At 41.4% G+C, this 17,728-nt stretch overlaps 1 protein-coding gene and 1 long non-coding RNA gene across 51 annotated transcripts in view; one reads left to right on the top strand and one right to left on the bottom strand.

Annotated features, from left to right (window-relative positions):
- Positions 1 to 17,728, bottom strand: part of LOC119566101 — a 131,585-nt gene that overhangs the window by 24,259 nt on the left and 89,598 nt on the right. The gene's annotated exons all lie outside the window — the stretch shown is intronic.
- LOC114021287 (myotubularin-related protein DDB_G0290005) overlaps positions 7,923 to 17,728 on the top strand; it is a 59,570-nt gene continuing 49,764 nt past the window's right edge. For 17 of the 50 annotated variants that reach the window (XM_037897308.2, XM_037897280.2, XM_037897300.2 and 14 more), the window contains exon 1: positions 13,198 to 13,368. In XM_037897308.2, the coding sequence (XP_037753236.1) occupies positions 13,323 to 13,368 (46 nt within the window). In that variant the 5' untranslated portion in view covers positions 13,198 to 13,322. Of the gene's footprint in view, positions 7,943 to 13,185; positions 13,369 to 17,728 lie in introns of those variants that run through there. The other 33 variants (XM_037897319.2, XM_037897316.2, XM_043545750.1 and 30 more) reach the window with 12 other exon arrangements.

Below are 17,728 nucleotides of genomic sequence, written 5' to 3'. Positions count from 1 at the left end.
ACTTCTGACCCAGGAGCCAACTGCTATCCTTCCAAGGAGTCTAGACAGTGTTAAAACCTTGAACTCGAGGAGCTTTTGCCTAATTCCCCCTAAGTGAAGGGTTTGGAGAGGGGCATGGAAGGGTAGGGTGTGGGATGTGAGGGAAGCGGACTTGCAGTAGAAGTGGATCCACAGATTCCCATGGATCCCTATGATGCATCCTCCCACCCAACCAGCTAACTGGCCTCCTTCCATTACCATGACCGCACAGCTCAAAAGGGAGCCATGTTGTTTTTGCCTATTTATCGGCACCCTAACCCCCATTCCCTGTGAGAATTACTGTTAGTCCCATCAGCAGTAAATTACAAGTGGATTTTCACTCACTAAACCACCAGTTATCTAGCATGCCATTGAGAGTGGCTGCTCCTCTGCTCGACCGTGGCTCAAAGCAGTAGAGGCCTGGCCTTGACAAAGTTAGAGCACTGGTATCTTCATGGCCTCTGAAGGCAGGAGGGAATACTCATTGGAGATGCTGCTCTACCCCTTCCACAGTTTTCAAGTTTTCTCTGCCATATTTTGTTGTTCTAAATAGCAGAGTATGTCCCCAAATTTGAAACGAGCAGCTTTCAGAACCTGTCCGAGACATCCAAACTTGCTAAGCCCCATTTTCATTATTGTATTATGGTTACCTTGGTGCCAGAAGCTGGGAATGGGTGACAGGGGACGGATCACTTTATGATTACCTGTTCTGTTCATTCCCTTTGGGGTACCTGGCATTGGCCACTGTCGGAAGACAGGATATTGGGTTAGATGGACCTTTGGTCTGATCCAGTATGGCCATTGTTATGTTCTTATGGTAACAGAACAGGGATTGCAGAATAACTGCTAGGGTTTAAATTAATTAAAATACATTAGGAAAAGGTTAAATCCAAGAGTGTTGCAGTCATCATGAGAAAATATCCCTCAAACATTTCTTCTAAACATCTGGGAAATCTTAGCTTTAAAATAGTACAGCAGGCACAATGGAAAATCCTTGAGGGAGATGTCAGTTCTGATTTCACATCTGTTTGAAATCCTGTATTTTGTTTGTTTTCTCTGGAGTTTTGAATTTGACAGCAACAGATATCTTAAAATAACTGACATGCTAGCTGTCAGCCTCTCCTTAACTTGCAGTCAATAGTGATTGAAGCATATCACAGCCTGGGGATGAAATGGGTACATATAAAAATCCGACATTTCTCCTTTTGCAAATTAGGCTTGGCAATAAATTCAAACTACTACATTCAGTTTGTGAACTGAGATGAGTTGGGCCAATTTAAGATAATCATTAGGGCACGATCTGTGTGAGACTTTTGTTACATCAGCCAAAATTTTCACCAGGTTTGGGGGTTTGTTTTGAACACAAAATTTGGCACTGTTTTACTGAAACCAGTTTGGCAAACCTTTTGAATAACTTGAACTATATTTCAGGCTTAGTTTTGATTATATCTGCGCCTATTTTCAAATCTTCCCTTTCCATGGGCAGTTGAGCAGGACCTATCATTTTGGGTGGCAGGCATGAGAAATTAGACAGTCTCACATTACTTATGAACTCTGCGAGCCAGCAACTGTTTTTTCATTACATTTGTTAGCAGTGTCTAGAACTATTGGGCCCAGATCCTTGAGTGGGCACTACCACAATATAAATAAATAATAATGATTTCTACATGAAACCACACCAAATCGTTGGCTTCAGCTAAGTTTGGCTTTGAGTTTGGGGTGAGTTTGAATGTAAAATTCAGAGTGAAACTCCTCAGGAATAACCCCAGGTTAAAAGAAACAAACAAACAAACCAAACAAAGCATAAAAGGTTCAAACCCATTGTGAACCACAGGACTGAGTTTTATACGGCTCCAGTTAGGGCTCAGTCCTTTTCTTCAAAGTGCAACATGGACAGTCTGTGTTTCCAGGAAAAGCAGAAACTGCTTATGTATGCTTAATATGGCTCATAAAGAATAAAAACTTGTCCAACCCTCATTCCAAACTGAAAGAAGAGCCACATCTAAGCTCTTGGCTAGGTTTCCAACCATTTGTTGAAACTCCTTTGTTCTTCCCAAAAATCTTCCTCCAATAATTTTGCTGAAATCCCTCTTATGGTCTCAGTGGACCTGGCAATCTCTACTTGATCAACTCTTGTCCTTAGCTCTCCTGAATCTGTTACTTCACTTGAGTCAGAAGAGTAGCAATGCGTTCTGGGATACACCGACCCAGAGAACTCATGAACATGAGATTTGACTAGAGAAGTCAGGCAGAGCCCAGCAGGAAAAGCTCCAGACCTGATACGTGACGCAGAGTTTTAAATTAAAAAAGTATTTTTAGAAGAGTTTGAGTGGTGCTTTCATAGCATACATTAAAACAATTTCTTAAATAATAGCCTCATGCTCTTCATGTAGAAATTATTTAATGTACAGGCAGGTGTGTGAGAGGTACTCTGGGGACCTGATACTCCTCTCTTTTATGCTAGTTTCACATGAAAGAAACTCCATTGACTTCACTGGAGTCATTCCTGATTTACAATGGTGTGACTGTACTTACTATTGTTCAGTATTCTAGTTCTTTTTAAAATAATTCTCAGATAGGAACTTACCTTGGTTCACCCTTTACCATCTTCCATTTCCTTGTATGTTGGTTAAAGCAATTGTACAGAGAGACCTAAAATACATGGAGCTACACGTGGGGTTATTCTCTGGTACAAAAAGTAGAGGGTGTTAAAATACATGGCAACAGTCCCCAAATCTGAGATGGGACCTTTATTTGCCTCCAGCTCTCTTGAAGGCCCTTTTGTTTAATCTGGGTTTCATGACTTGGGGCCAGCAAAGAGGGCAAGGAACCACTTCTTTCCACTTCCTGATCCCACTCAGTTCTGGGTGGATTTCCGAGTGAGAATCCACCTAGGAGTCATTGCTAGTCAAACTAGACATAACTCCCTCTACATGCTGCAGCCAACCTCCCACATGAAGGGAAGAGGGAAGCTTAGGGAACAGTGCAGAAAGCCTTAGCTTCTCTGTAGTGACTTCCGTGGGTGTCCCAATATCTATTTATTTCTGCTAAATCCCACTGCTAGTTCCACAGTGGGGCAAACCCTGCTCTTCTAGCGGAATGATTCTGAGGAAACTCAGTGTAGATATCCATGAACTTTTGTAGCCAACTATGGGGAAAAAAAATTGTGTAAGGTCTTATGAAGGAGAGAGTGTAAAAGAGCACAGTTTGTATGACTCAATCTGTAATAGAAGCCATCTTAACCTGCCCCACTGGGAGTATTCTAGTGCAAAGGCAGTTGGCAGGGATGGGTGTGAGGGGCTCACTTTACTCTTAAAGATGTGGTACATAGAAATCCGCCTTACAGTTACATAGCTACATACAGTACAGTTTCAAAGTTGAATGGTTGACACTTTTCTCAATAATAAATGTCTCATTACCAATCTGCCACTAGAGGTCATTCTCCAACTCCAAATCACAAACAGTAACGTAGTGTAGCAATGTATGTATGTTTTCCTTTGTAATCGTCCAAAAGGGGTTCACAGATCTGTCTGAACAATCTCATTTTGTTACAGAGCCGGGCAATCATTCTTCAGTTGTCATAAAATGCAAATTTTGCTAAAGGGGGCCAACTGGCTCACATGATTGATGATGTACTATTTTCTTCCCCCACTGTCACTGATGTATATCTAGTCCAGGTTGTTAGTGACTGAAAGTCTTTATATGATGACTGTTTCATGGAAATGATCTTGGAGGTGGCCCTCCACGGGTCACCTTTGAGGCAAGTTTTTGGAGCACCCTGGGGATACCTACCTGCTTTGTAGTTAAATAGATACATTTATTTTCAGGAGTTTGTTGCTAAGCAAAGGAGTTCCAGTATTAATCATTAGTAGTAAACTCATTAACAAATTCAATAACAAATTCAGTTACTTATTGCACAGGTTTCCCTTCACTATGGTCCAATTTCTGAAGCTATTACTTTCGAGTTAGAGAGGAGGAGGACTCAACTATTTGGTGTCTGCTTTATAACATCCTATTGTCCATACAGTAACCACTGAACATTCATCAGTATATCATATCCCACAACCTAAGGTACCCTGGCGGCACCACATCTCCCCAAACAAGATTATATTATATATTCATAGATTCCAAGGCCAGAAGAGACCATTGTGATCACCTAGTCAGACCTCCTGCATAATGCAGGCCAGAGAACTTCCCCCGAACAATTCCTAGAGCAGATCTTCTGGAAGAAGATCCAAACTTGATTTAAAAGTTTTGAGTGATGGAAAATCCACCATGACCTTTGGCAAATTGTTCCAGTGGTTAATTATTCTCACTGTTAAAAATTTACTCCTTATTTCCAGTCTGAATTTGTCTAGCTTCAACTTCCATCCATTTGAACATGTGATACCTTTCTCTGCTAGATTGAAGAGCCCATTATTAGCTATTCCTCAAGTAGATACTGACACACTGTAATCAAGTCACCCCTTAACCAATGCAGACTTCTTCCTCGATTGTGACTTTTTGGGCATCTAATAAGGTGTTCTTCAATTATTCCCAATCATTCACATTTTTCTGATTAAATTCTTTCTCCCAGCTGATTGGCTCATAATTGTTTTCAGCTTTGTGAAATTGGCTCGATTAAAGTACCAGGTGTATATATATTACTGGTCTGAACTTTATTCTGCTTGCACGTTATAAATGTGATCAAGATCATTTATACCTAAGCTACCATTTTTTTAGTTCAGTGATCAGTTCCTCTCTATCTGTTAGTACAGGACCTAATAAAGAATTCCCTTGTGTTGGCTGCAACACTTTTTTGAGTTAGGAAATTGTTATCTATAATGTTTAACAATTCCAAAAATGTTTTAGTACTGGCAGCATGAGACCTCTGAAGTTTTAGGAGCAAAGAAGGCTACTTGTAGGGACTGGGAACAAACCACACAGCAGGGACTGAATCCTATGGCCTAGGCTCCTTGTGGTTGGATGTTTTTCTTTGACTGGCTTGCACTGGCAGCTCAGACTTCAGGGATGGACTCCTAGGATGAAATAGTGACACCACTGAAGTCCATAGCAAAATTCTTATTGATTTCAATACAGCCAGGTTTACACTCCTGGGGCCTTTGACCTACTCCTCCGGCAACCAGTCTCCTTCCAGTTCCCAGGCTCTGGATCTGGGCTTGTGGCCAAAATTACTTCTGAATCAAAACTAAGTTTAGGTCAGGTGATCTAAAAGCTACTGAGCTAGGCAGCTTTGCATTTACTTCTGGTTTGCAGTGTCTTAGATGGGAGGGCTGAGGACACTGGAAGTGAGATGGGAAAATCCAGCCCACCTGAGTGTCCAGTACTGATGTTACAATCTGATGGACTATAACAGAGATGGGCAAACTATGGCCCGCGGGCCACATCCAGCCCACGGGACCATCCTGCCCGGCCCCTGAACTCCTGGCCCGGGAGGCTAGCCCCGGGCCCCTCCCCTGCTGTCCTCCTCCCCCTGCAGCCATGCAGGCAGCACTCCGGGCAGTGGGGCTGCACACTCATGCAGGGCAGCGTGGCAGCGTGCCTCGCTCCAGCGCAGCTCCCAGACATGCTGCTCTGAGTGGCATCATAAGGGGGCTGGGGCTGAGGGGTTGGATAAGGGGCAAGGGGTTCTGGGGGGCAGTCAGGGAGCGGGAGGGAGGGGGTTGGATAGGGGGTGGAGTCCCGGGGGAGGCAGTTAGGGGTGTGAGGTCCCAGGAGGGGGCGGTCAGGGGACGGGGAACAGGGGGCGATTGGATAGGGCAGAGGTTCTGAGGGGGGGCAGTCAGGGGATAGGGAGTGGGGGTGGTTAGATAGGGGGTGGAGTCCGAGGGGGCACTTAGGAGTGGGGGTTCCAGAGGGGGTGGTCAGGGGACAAGGAGCAGGAGCAGGGGCTGGATGGGTGGAGGGTTCTGAGGGGGGCGGGAAGTGGGAGGGGGTGGATAGGGGACGGGGGCCGGGCCGGGCTTTTGGGGAGGCACAGCCTTCCCTACCTGGTCCTCCATACAGTTTCGCACCCCAATGTGGCCCTCAGGCCAAAAAGTTTGCCCACCCCTGTACTATAATCTCAGTCAAGTTCCCAGTGGATAGATGTCCACATAACAGTGAGTACCCTTTATCTGACAGAGAACATCCTATTACACCAGGATCTGCTACTATGGTCATCATTATAGTAGGAAGCCTAGAATAATTCTCTGCAAAATCCCACAGTAATGAAAACCCCATCCCTGTACTATAAAAGCAAAGCAAAACCAGTGCAGTTCTATGTCATTTAGGATAGATTTTATTTGATATAATTTTGCTTGATTTCAAAGATTCAATGCTTCAGCGCAAAATACTTTTTCTCAGGTGGCTCTTTGAAAAAATTCCTAGAAAGAGTAGTGGTGAAAGCAGGGGAGTTAGGTCTAAAGACATCACATGAAAAGCCAAAGCCAATGCCTAAGTCTGTTGTAAAGGCAAAGATATCGCTACCCAAATCGCAGGTGGCATTGGTGTGCATTGTACACTTCAAATACGCGACTAGTATCACTGCAAGGGACTTTAAATATCAGTTAGAGATCCAACATAGAACTGGACTAGCGACTGCTGCTCTTGTGACATTCAGTCACATCTGGAGAAACAAAGGTATTACCATGTAGTGTAAACTGAAATTGCTGCAGTCTTTTGTTGTTAGCCTCTTGCTGTATACATGGGAGACATGGAAGTTAAGCAAACAGGACATTAAGAGGTTTTCTGCCTTTGAATTGAAATGCTGCAGGCAATGCATGTTAGCTATATCTCCCACAGGACAAACAAAGAGATAATCGCCTGAATTTACAGCATAACTGGACACTTGACATCAAGATGATCAAACAAAGAAAACTTCAGTTTGTGGGACATGCGGGTTGAAGGAGCGGAGGAAGATTGCCAAAGCAAGTGTTGTAGGGGCTGGTGCCAGCGGCAAGGGATACCTGAAGGGGGCACTCAATGTGGCTGGATGTGGGATGGTGTGTTTCTCATAGCTGTGTGAAGTCTGCCAAACATGAAGGAAGATTGCTGGCCAGTGACTCTCATGTATTGTGTGTATTGCTCACTGCGATGTGAGTCTATGGTACTTTGCACTATGAGATAATGTGTGTGGATATGTGTTCCTTGAAGCAGGAGTGCTAGAAATACAGCAGTGTTCTATTCCTTTTAAATATATTGCTCCAAAATGGAGGAAAATTATGAGTAGACAAAACAAAATAAAAACCACTTTGTAAGAAAGGAGATGCAGAAGGGCCCTGCACATGTGGAGGAAGGTTTATAAGGTAGCATCCCACGGCATAAGCACTAGCCCCACCTCTCTGTGGCTCCGACATGGAATCTGAGCTCCGCGGAACTAGGTGGTAGCTAAGTGGGTAGGGGGTGTAGTCACAAGACAGTTTCTATGGGTTTTTTCTGTTCTTGGGGCAGCTCCGAGCAGACATAACACCATAGTTTGACAAACTATGCAGGAGGTATGGTGGGTAGCAGGTGAAAGAAAAACCAGTGGCAGCATGCCAGGGTAGACTGCTGTTCTATCTGTGTTGTAGGGGTAGTTTAGAGGAAACATATGCTGAGATCCACAAAAACTGAGATCCCCCTTTATTTTCCCTCATGGATCCTCAGCCTCTGCAAGAAGAGATGTCTATGCCCCTGCTGAGCATTCCATTCTGCCCCCAAACTTTCCTGGAGGGAATGATGTGACAAGCAATGACTCAAAAAAGTCATGCAAAACCATGCAGTGATATGGATCAGTGTTTCATTTCACGCAGGCCATCAGACCCACCAAGGAATCTGGCTCAAAAAAGGGAGCATATGTCCATTAATGTCTGCTTATGGCCATGGTATCCAATTGCTGCGAGAGATTTTTGTTGTGGAACCGTGGGCATGAACATCTTACACTAGAGACTATCTCAACAAACAGGTTTGATCTTTGTGGATACCAGGGCTTTCGTAGCACTGTAACTGGGGATTCTATTGTATTTGAACTTGAGTGAACAGCCTACTTCTTTGTGTCTTCCTGCACTTTTTGTGTATTCCCCTGTGTTTGGATACCTATTTTATCCCTGTGTTTTCTCTCTTCATTTATATTTGGATGTTTTCTAAGTTCATAAAACAGAAATTGTTAAGATGTAATAAAGTTAAAAAACCCTAACCTGTTGAAGACTAATTAACTATAGATTTAGTGCATACTGGAAATTTTCTGGATGATTTGCTTGCCATTTATTTTAATTATAGTAAAACCTTTTTAAGGGACCACTCAGGCAACAAGAAATAGCTTGTGGTGGTCTTCTAATAAAACCTAAGCAGCACGTATTCCATTATATCTGCAGACGCTTTGGAGCTGTCTCTTAAGACAGGAGGTTACCTAATAAGAGTGGTCTTGTGCACTGGCTTCACAGTCGTTATCTAGAATCAAGCATAAATAAAGTATAAACTAAAATGAAAGTGGTTTCTAATTTATGTACTGAGTTATTTGTACATTCATGTCTTAGCTGTTGTTTTATGTCTAAACAGAAAATTTCAATGAAGGTATTTTAAAAATACTAACTAGATCCATGTCTCATGTTATGTTAGCACTTAAAAATTTAACCTCAGTATACTAAATTGTGGCTGAAATTTTCAAACTTTGTTCCCAGTGTTACGTTCCTTAGTCTGAAAAATCTGCTGCTGCTATTTAAAAGGAGATAATTACTTATAATGCTGTAGATGCAAGGACTCTGAAGGCACGTAGTTATTTTTTCCATTTTATTTTAAAAAATACAGACACGTGCCAGGATGTCTTACTGCAGAGTTGGTGTTCTGACCTGATAAAGAAGTGACCTTATCACAAAAAGAGCAGTTGAGCACCAATAGTTATTCTGAATGCTAGAGAAGCTTGTTCTCCCATTAAAAGATTCTGATCATGTGTTAGTACTGGAATCACAATGCCTTCTGGGATTCACAGACTTGCCCAGATTCATGTTACCTAGGTTTGTTCATTAACCAGAATTACACTGGAACAATGCAGACAAAGGTGACACTTTCCACTATTCAGTGGCATGGGTCCTTTGTGAGGAAAGAATAGGAATAAAGACATGAGGTGGATTTACGCGTTAATGAACTCCTCATTTATCCCATTTCTGCAAAGAGATTCATAGGAACACGGGGGTCTTTCCACATAGATTTCTTTTCAGGATCAGTGCCTGCTTTTAGCTTAGACAATACACTCATGTACAGGGGTCACGTGTTCTTTACATGGGACAACACTGGTGTCAGGATGAAGTGCACATTTCAGTCATGTGGTTTACTTCCAGTTTTATGGTTATTATAAACCAAGTCTCCTCCTGCTGAATCCCCTGCCCATCACAAATGCCCGGTGATGTCAGAGGGAGCTCTAAGGCCCTAAATTCTACAAATCACTTCAGCATGTGCTTAATTTTGGGCACACAGATCAATTTGTGACCCTGTTATTCCCACCGGTGAATATTTACTCTCATGAATAGTACCAGTGAAGACAATGGATGCTATTTGTGTGACTAACTTCTTACCAGTGGAAATAAGGGGCTTGCAGTCTGATCCATAATTAGCCAAGTTGATTACAATGGGACTGCTTATGTGCTTAAAGTTAAGCACATGCTCAAGTGCTTTACTGCATAGGGGCCTAAGTGTCAGGAATACAAGGTCAGACACACCCTCTAATTCATCTTGCACTGGTGACCAGTTATTTACATAAGGATTTGTAACTGCTCAATAGAAGTTTATATATTTGAAAGTTTTATGAGTAAGAAATTTAATGAACATTAGCATTTTTTCACTGATTTTCCATGTAACTCTGATACATGAATCTCTCATGAAATTGTACATGTAAAGAATGAGATCCTGCAAAGTAATCTTGGGGAAGAGGAGACTCCTAGTTCGTGTTCTGACTTCAGCGGGACTTTGCACATTAGTAAGTGGTAATTATTACTTGAAGGCCCTTAAATAGTATCACATACTGTAGAGGTAGCATTTTATGAGACACCAAATAATCACTGAGACACAGTTGCTTTTCTGTTCTGCATTTTGTAGCTGTTTGGTTTCATCCACTCTCACTTTATCAGTCCAAAACAGGAGCTCACAAGTAAGAGACTCCAGCACAGTTCACGTGCAATTTTCAGAAATGACGTGAAGGAACATTTCTTGGAACATCTAATCCTGCATCACACATTTTTACTCGTAGTTGTTCCTAATGGCACTGAATACTGGGAAGTTGCTCTTTTTTGTACCCTTTCCTCCAAGAGATCTTGGAGTTGTGGATAGTTCTCTGAAAACATCCACTCAATGTGCAGCGGCAGTGAAAAAGCGAACAGAATGCTGGGAATAATTAAGAAAGGGCTAGATAATAGGACAGAAAATATCATGTTGCCTCTATATAAATCCATGGTACTCCCACATCTTGAACACTGTGTGCAGATGTGGTCGCCCCATCTCAAAAAAAAAATATATTGGAATTGGAAAAGGTTCAGAAAATGGCAACAAAAATTATTTGAGGTATGGAACAGCTTCCGTATGAAGAGAGATTAATAAGACTTGGACTTTTCAGCTTGGAAAAGAGACGGCTAAGGGGAGATATGATTGAGGTCTATAAAATCATGAGTGGTGTAGAGAAAGTAGATAAGGAAGTGTTGTTTACTACTTCTCATAACACAAGAACTAGGGGTCACCAAATGAAATTAATAGGCAGCAGGTTTACAACAAATAAAAGGAAGTATTTCTTCACATAACACACAGTCAACCTGTGGAACTCCTTGCCAGAGGATGTTGTGAAGGCCAAGATCATAACAGAGTTCAAAAAAGAAGGAGATAAATTCATGAAGGATAGGTCCATCAATGGCTGTTAGCCAGGATGGGCAGCAATGGTGTCCCTAGCCTCTGTTTGCCAGAAGCTGGGAGTAAGCAACAGGCGATGGATCACTTGATGATTGCCCATTTTGTTCTCTCTGAGGCACCTGACACCGGCCACTGTCGGAAGACAGGATACTGGGCTATATGGATCTTTGGTCTGACCCAGTAGGGACATTCTTATGTTCTAATTCTAGTAAAATCATAGTGCTGTAAGTTTGGGCAGATGTGTGAACTCCCCCAGATGTTTTTTTCTGAACAGCTATGTTGACTTGAACTATGTTCAATTCTGACATTTTAAAAGATACAAACATAGAGCCCAGTTCAGTCCCAGAGCATGGCACTCCGTGATGTGGCACTGCAGTCACCCCAATTCATTTGCTCACATTCTTGGTTTTCTAGCCACCCATTCCCTCTCTTGTGGGCTGAATAATTGAGCCCTTACACAATAAATATAATTCCCCCAGCCTTCCCCTTCCACCCCCCCAACTTCAGGGCTTTCAACATATCCTGGCTTCAGGCTCTGGCTCTCTCTCAGCTCCCCACTTGCTTCTGAGCAAGGGAGCTCTGATGGTCTCGCTTGGAGAGGCCTCCTCCTGGGATAATTCCTACCCCTTTCCCTGGGCTCAGACTCCTTCTCTTGGGACCAGGTCTCCACAACCCTCCTTCTTGGGGCTGTGTTTGAATCCCAGCCATTGATCTTATCAGAAGAAGGCTTTTCTTCTGACTCTAGGTTTTCAGTGACTGAGCTCAGAACACTTCTTTTTAATCCTTAATGGTAGTCACATGATTCAGGCACCTGACCTTCCGCTCCATCCCATTTTAGTCAGGTGATCTTTACAAGATCTACATGTTCTTAAAGGGCACATGCTTTGGAATGGGACTGGCTTGTCCAATAGCCCATTACCCTTTTAGGATCTGTATATTCAATGGAGGTCACTGATGGTAGATTATTGTGAGATGCTGCTGGGAACAGTCCTCCAACAGAAGTATCCTGAATCATGAGAGATACTGTTCATCCCTTGAGCACAGGGATCAAATTTCCACACAAACAGTCATACAGCTGTGCACCAAGACAGCAGGATCTACATCTCCTGTACTGAGGTCTTGAGATTGCTCTTGCACGGCAAGCTCCCACCTTTGCCTACCTGGGCATGGCTGGTGAACATGTGGGTGCATTTGAGCTCAAATTCAGAAGCAAGCAAGAGAAAGTGTGCTAATGGCCAAATTTTATATTCTCTGAATTTGCCTGCACCCCCCGATATGTACCCCAACTCACTGAAAATCAAATGGCATTCTGTACACGCAGCATATAGCTGGGCTAGAATTACTGCCTTGTCTTTGGGCCTATCATTAGTTTCTACAGCTACACTTTTTGGAAGAGGCAATTCCTGTTTTTCAAACATTTAGACCCTTCCAGTTTGTTCTGCATAGGATATCCATGCACCTAGGGAGTTCTATCTTGGGGGATACGAGTACACATGCATGTTTGCATTTTTTTAAAATTTAATCCCAAACATTTTTTGTTGTATTGTCAGCACATGCACACGTCTCAATAAAAGGGTTTGCTTTACTGCCTGAGTTTATCGCAGTTTTATTTGAAGATGCTGCACGGGCTGTGTTCTAACCCAGACTGAGTCCATGTCCCTAAATCAGCACAGCTGGAAAACTGGGCCAAAATTCTGGGAGGCACTCAGGTCCCACCCATAGAAGGCCCTAGATAGTTAGATTAGAAAGATTAGTAATATCAACTGCTATACCTGAGCTGAACTTTCTAGTGTGGATGCAGGAGGTATTTTTAAACCCTTTATAGATAAATATATTAATTATTTTCATGAAATGCAGAATATTTTGGAAGGGACTGTGGTCCAGTGATTAGCTCAAGGGACTGCAATTGTTTTGTTGTATGATCTTCAAAACATTTTACCTCCTTGGGCCCCAGTTTTCCCATCTGGAAAATGAGGCTAATGGTACATATCCATAATTATAAAGTGCTTTGAGATCTATGGATAAACATCACTCAATAAGTGTTAAATATCATTATATGGTCCTTATAATTTAAGCATTACTAAATGACTACTAAACAGATCAGAACCTGTTTTTACATGTGATTTTGCCATTCAGTTGGTAGTTTTATAACTTTCATATGCTCTGCACAGTTCACTTTGAAATTCAGTGTATGAAATTGACTTCTGATAACGCCTGAAGTTTCATATGCTGCATGATGTGTTAGCCATTTTCAGCAGATAATTTATTACTTGGCCTGCTTCTTATTGGCTGATTAGAACTTCAGGAAGACACAGGGGCAGAGAGATAGTGAGTTTAGTCTGTTGCCTGAGGGTATAAAAATCACACATAGCTTGCTGGTTGGAGGGAACAAAGCGAGGAGTTTTGGTTTGTTTTCTGGGTGTTTTTCTCTGTGGTTAGATATTACAGGAGAAATGAAGATATGCAAAACTATGCTTCCTTGTATTCTATTACTGTCCGGTGAGTGAACATTTTTGTTTGTTTTACTTGGCTTTTGCTTCAACTCATCTCCTGATTTTATGTAGACATTCATCCGATGAAGTGAGCTGTAGCTCCCGAAAGCTTATGCTCAAATAAATTGGTTAGTCTCTAAGGTGCCACAAGTACTCCTTTTCTTTTTGCGAATACAGGCTAACACGGCTGCTACTCTGAAACTAGATCCCTATTACATATGAGTTAAATATCAATAATATACTGATGTGTAACTGCTATGTATTAATATATTGTATTACTAGAACTATTGCTGCATTTATTACACCTCCATCATTATGGTTTTGTAATCCATATGTTCCAACTCATGTAATGGTGTGGCAAAACATACAGATATTTTGCAAATGTAATGTAAATGGCACCACTGTAGTTACTAATCTTAAAAATATATATATATGGTCATGTTATTTAAAAAGAAATCTATTGAAGGTACAAGAGAGCCAAGCACCAACATCTTTTTGCAACTTTAAACATTTTATTTTCACTAGCATGTGTCAAAAGTAAATGTTTAACTGCTTACTAAATTAAATCTTAATACAGTTAGCATTGTGATGACAAATATCAGCACTGTGTCGCAGAGCTACTACAAAACAGGAAGTAAGTGCAGGCCATTTAGATATGAAGCACTTGTCTTCATGTTCCAAGAGCTTTGTCCCCCACACCGGTATCCACTAAACTGTAAACCCCAAAGTACTGTTGATTGCAGTAGTGGGAGTTGTAGTCTCTTGCTGTGAGAAACCATGGTCTCTCCCTTTGTGAGCTTTCATGAGTTTTCCTCCACCCTTTCCACTGGTGTTATTAGGACTTGGTATTTGGGAGTTTGCAAGAAGTATTTGGTGGAGGAAGGAAGGGGACAGTGGCCCTGCCCTAAGCCATGTCTAATGAAAGATTTTTAAATGTAGTGCTCGAAACGTGATTGTATTTGGTGCAACTGAAAATTAATTACCCTTTATCCCCTGAATTTTGATCAAGTTTTTGCCTCCTTGATTACATAGGGCAAGATCCTTCCATATGCTGTGTTGGTGCATATGAGGGGGAAAGGGAGCTTACTTTCCACCTCTTCCCTCACCCTACAAATGCAGTAGTATTGCAGGAACTTACTTATCCCTCTGATGGGTGCTAGGAGGTGAGGGTGTCCGGACCATGCACCGGACTACCACATGGGAACATGGTCTCCTTTTTAGTGCACATACTACACTCAAGCATGTGCTAGCTGAGAGTTCATGCTGTTCCTTTTCAAAGGAGTAGGCAGGTGTACCCAACTACACCTTCCTCAGGACTACCCCATGGAATTGTGCTCTGGCTAGCAGGATACTTGTGAAACAAGATGTGTGTGCCAGCACCCTTACCCTCCTTTGCAGCACTGACAGGACAAGATTTTGCTTTAACTACTGAACAACATCAACAGACTGCAAATGGGTGCAGCATATTCTGAATCTGGAGATCCACAACTGTTATGTGATATCTCAGCTAGGGAGGTAGAGTCCTTGCATTAGTTGAATTGCCTTCCCTTATTGCAATCTCACAGGCACACCACTGTGATCCCCTTTTGATTAACTCTGTGAGTTATGTGTGATATCTGAGGATCCTGAAATAGCCCAGGAAGAACTTTCAAATTGGAGGGCAAGGCAATTGAAGCTGATTAGCATGTACACTAGAGGATGAAATTTTTTTTACTTAGCTGTATATCCAAGAAACTTTGCTGCAAAACCTAGCCCCATAAGCCATTTCAGAATGTATAATTCATGTGTGGGACTTCACTCACTGCCATAAAGCATGGTTTGGTTTGGTTTTAATATCATGACTTAAATATTTTTAAGATGCATCACATAATGTTGCAGCAATTTACAAAGTTCATTCCCTTCCATCACACTGGTATCCATTAAAAAGTCATATTAATGGGTTTGGGGCTTTTTGTTTTGTTTTTGTCATGACGTACTTATTGACAAAGGAGGACAGTTCTGAATGTAATAGTACATTTAAATAGTGCAGAAAGATTTGGGGTGTTGTACATTAACCAATGTTTCCTAATTATATTGTATGAATACTAACATAATTGTTCTCTATTCCACCAAATGGGTGAGAAATAAACTAAACTGTCTTCTGTGGCCCATGTATATTTCATCAGTCTCTTTATCTCAGAAGTTGAGTGCATTAATTGGAATCACTACCCTCTGTCAGATTCCCACACTGGAGTCAATGCTTCTGGTTTTGGAGGGTGACGCTAAAATGGAGACATTGACAAGATTTATGGAAAACCCCAGCACCACAAAAAGACTCTAATGTATTATCCAATGGGAATTTTTCCTTCTAGAAAACACTTCCATGTTGTTTTTCTTGTACATTTTCCCCAGTAGAGGTGAAAAGTATGTTACCTAACCTTATTCATGGAAATAACACCTTGGCTACACTCTAGTAGTAATTTTGATGTCAAAATATTGAGAAGTAAACCTAAATGAGCCTACGATTTTATAAAAAAATGTATATTTGTTATTTCATTCTGTCACTGGCAGAGTTGCGTTCTGAACTTCTGCCACTGAACGACTTTGTTGCCTTGGACAAGTCATTTAAACTGTCTGTCTGGGCCTGATTATCAACTGCCTTATACCAGTTTAACTCCACTGACTCCAATGTAGATTTAAACTGGTGTAAATAAGAGAAAAATCAATCTCTCAGCTACCACAATGATAAGCATGGCACATAGACCTTCTCCCTTAATTACACCATCATAAAATGGAGTAATGACGTTTGCCCAACTTTTTAAAAGTTCTAGCTAATCTGCTGTAACTGTCTCAAAGGTTTCTATAGTGCCTATGACTACAGTATTTAAGTAACTCTCCAGATGAAAAGTACTAGATGAATGTAAACTATTATTAAGTTGTGAGAAATATTTTGAGTACGTACTTAGCTTTAGAGTGACATGCACCAAAACAGGAATCTGATTGTGATCTCTGAATTTCCCCAAACATGGCAATACTTGTCAATAGCTCCAATGTTTGCAATGTTTACAATAAAAGTGGAAAAAGATGTAATTTATTCTATAGAAAAAGTGGAAGTAAACTAAGTTAACTTGCAGTATCAACTTGTAATATCACCACAATGATGGTTAGATACCAGACACTGTTTTATCTTGTTGCTTAATTTTCCATTGGTTTGTAATAATGCACTGCACATATAATTCAGAGATATTGCCATGACTGAAGCATGCTAAAAGGTAACAAAGCTCTCCCCAATATTTAAAATCAATGCGATGCCAATATGTGATATACATCAATATATTTTAAATTACATCCAAAGAATTATATTAAAGGAGCATTAAAATTGTAAAGTCAAGCACTCAAAAATGAGGAAATACCAGAGTTCAGGTTACCTGCACAAGCTTAATTTGCCCCCTTATGTGTATGCATTGTGATATAGTCTTTAATTACATGATAACATTCTATTTTTCCCCTACCTCATTCAGTGAATGAGAAGTTACTGAATATTTCTTTTAATTGTCTTCATTGATTGTGTGGCCATTGTTTAAATGCACACCATCCAAACCCTGCACTGAGCACAAAATGAATTTCCTTAGGGACTTTTCTGTGGTACTCATCATTATAGTATCAGTGCTTCACAAACATTAATTAATTTATTTTCGCAACACCCCTGTGAGATTAATACCCCCATTTTACATAAGAAGGCCATACGGGGTCAGACCAAAGGTCCATCAAACCTAGTATCCTGTCCTCTGACTGTGGCCAATGGCAGGTGCCCCAAAGGGAATGAACAGACAGGTTATCATCAAGTGATCCATGCCCTGTCATCCAATCCCAGCTTCTGGCAAACAGAGGCTAGGGACACCATTCCTGCCCATCCTAGCTAATAGCCATTGATGGACCTATCCTTCAAGAATTTACCTTGCTCCCTTTTGAACCCCGTTATAGTATTGGCCTTCACAACACCCTCTGGCAAGGAGTTCCAGAGGTTGACAGTGCATTGTGTGAAAAAATACTTTCTTGTGTTTGATTTAAACCTGCGACCTATTAATTTCATTTGGTGGCCTCTTGTTCTTGTATTATGAGAAGGAGCAAATAACACTTCCTTATTTACTTTCTCTATACCACTCATGATTTTATAGACCTCTATGATATCCCCCCTTAGTCGCCTCTTTTCCAAGCTGAAAAGTCCCAGTCTTATTAATCTCTCCTCATATGGAACCCCTAATAATTTTTGTTGCCCTTTTCTGAACCTTTTCCAATTCCAATATATCTTCTTGATATGGGGTGACCACATCTGCACCCAGTATTCAAGGTGTGGGCATGCCATGGATTTATATAGAGGCAATATG

This window comes from Chelonia mydas, chromosome 4 (assembly GCF_015237465.2).
Source record: "Chelonia mydas isolate rCheMyd1 chromosome 4, rCheMyd1.pri.v2, whole genome shotgun sequence".
NCBI lineage: Eukaryota > Metazoa > Chordata > Testudines > Cheloniidae > Chelonia > Chelonia mydas.
This window is presented reverse-complemented; position numbering and strand designations above follow the sequence as displayed.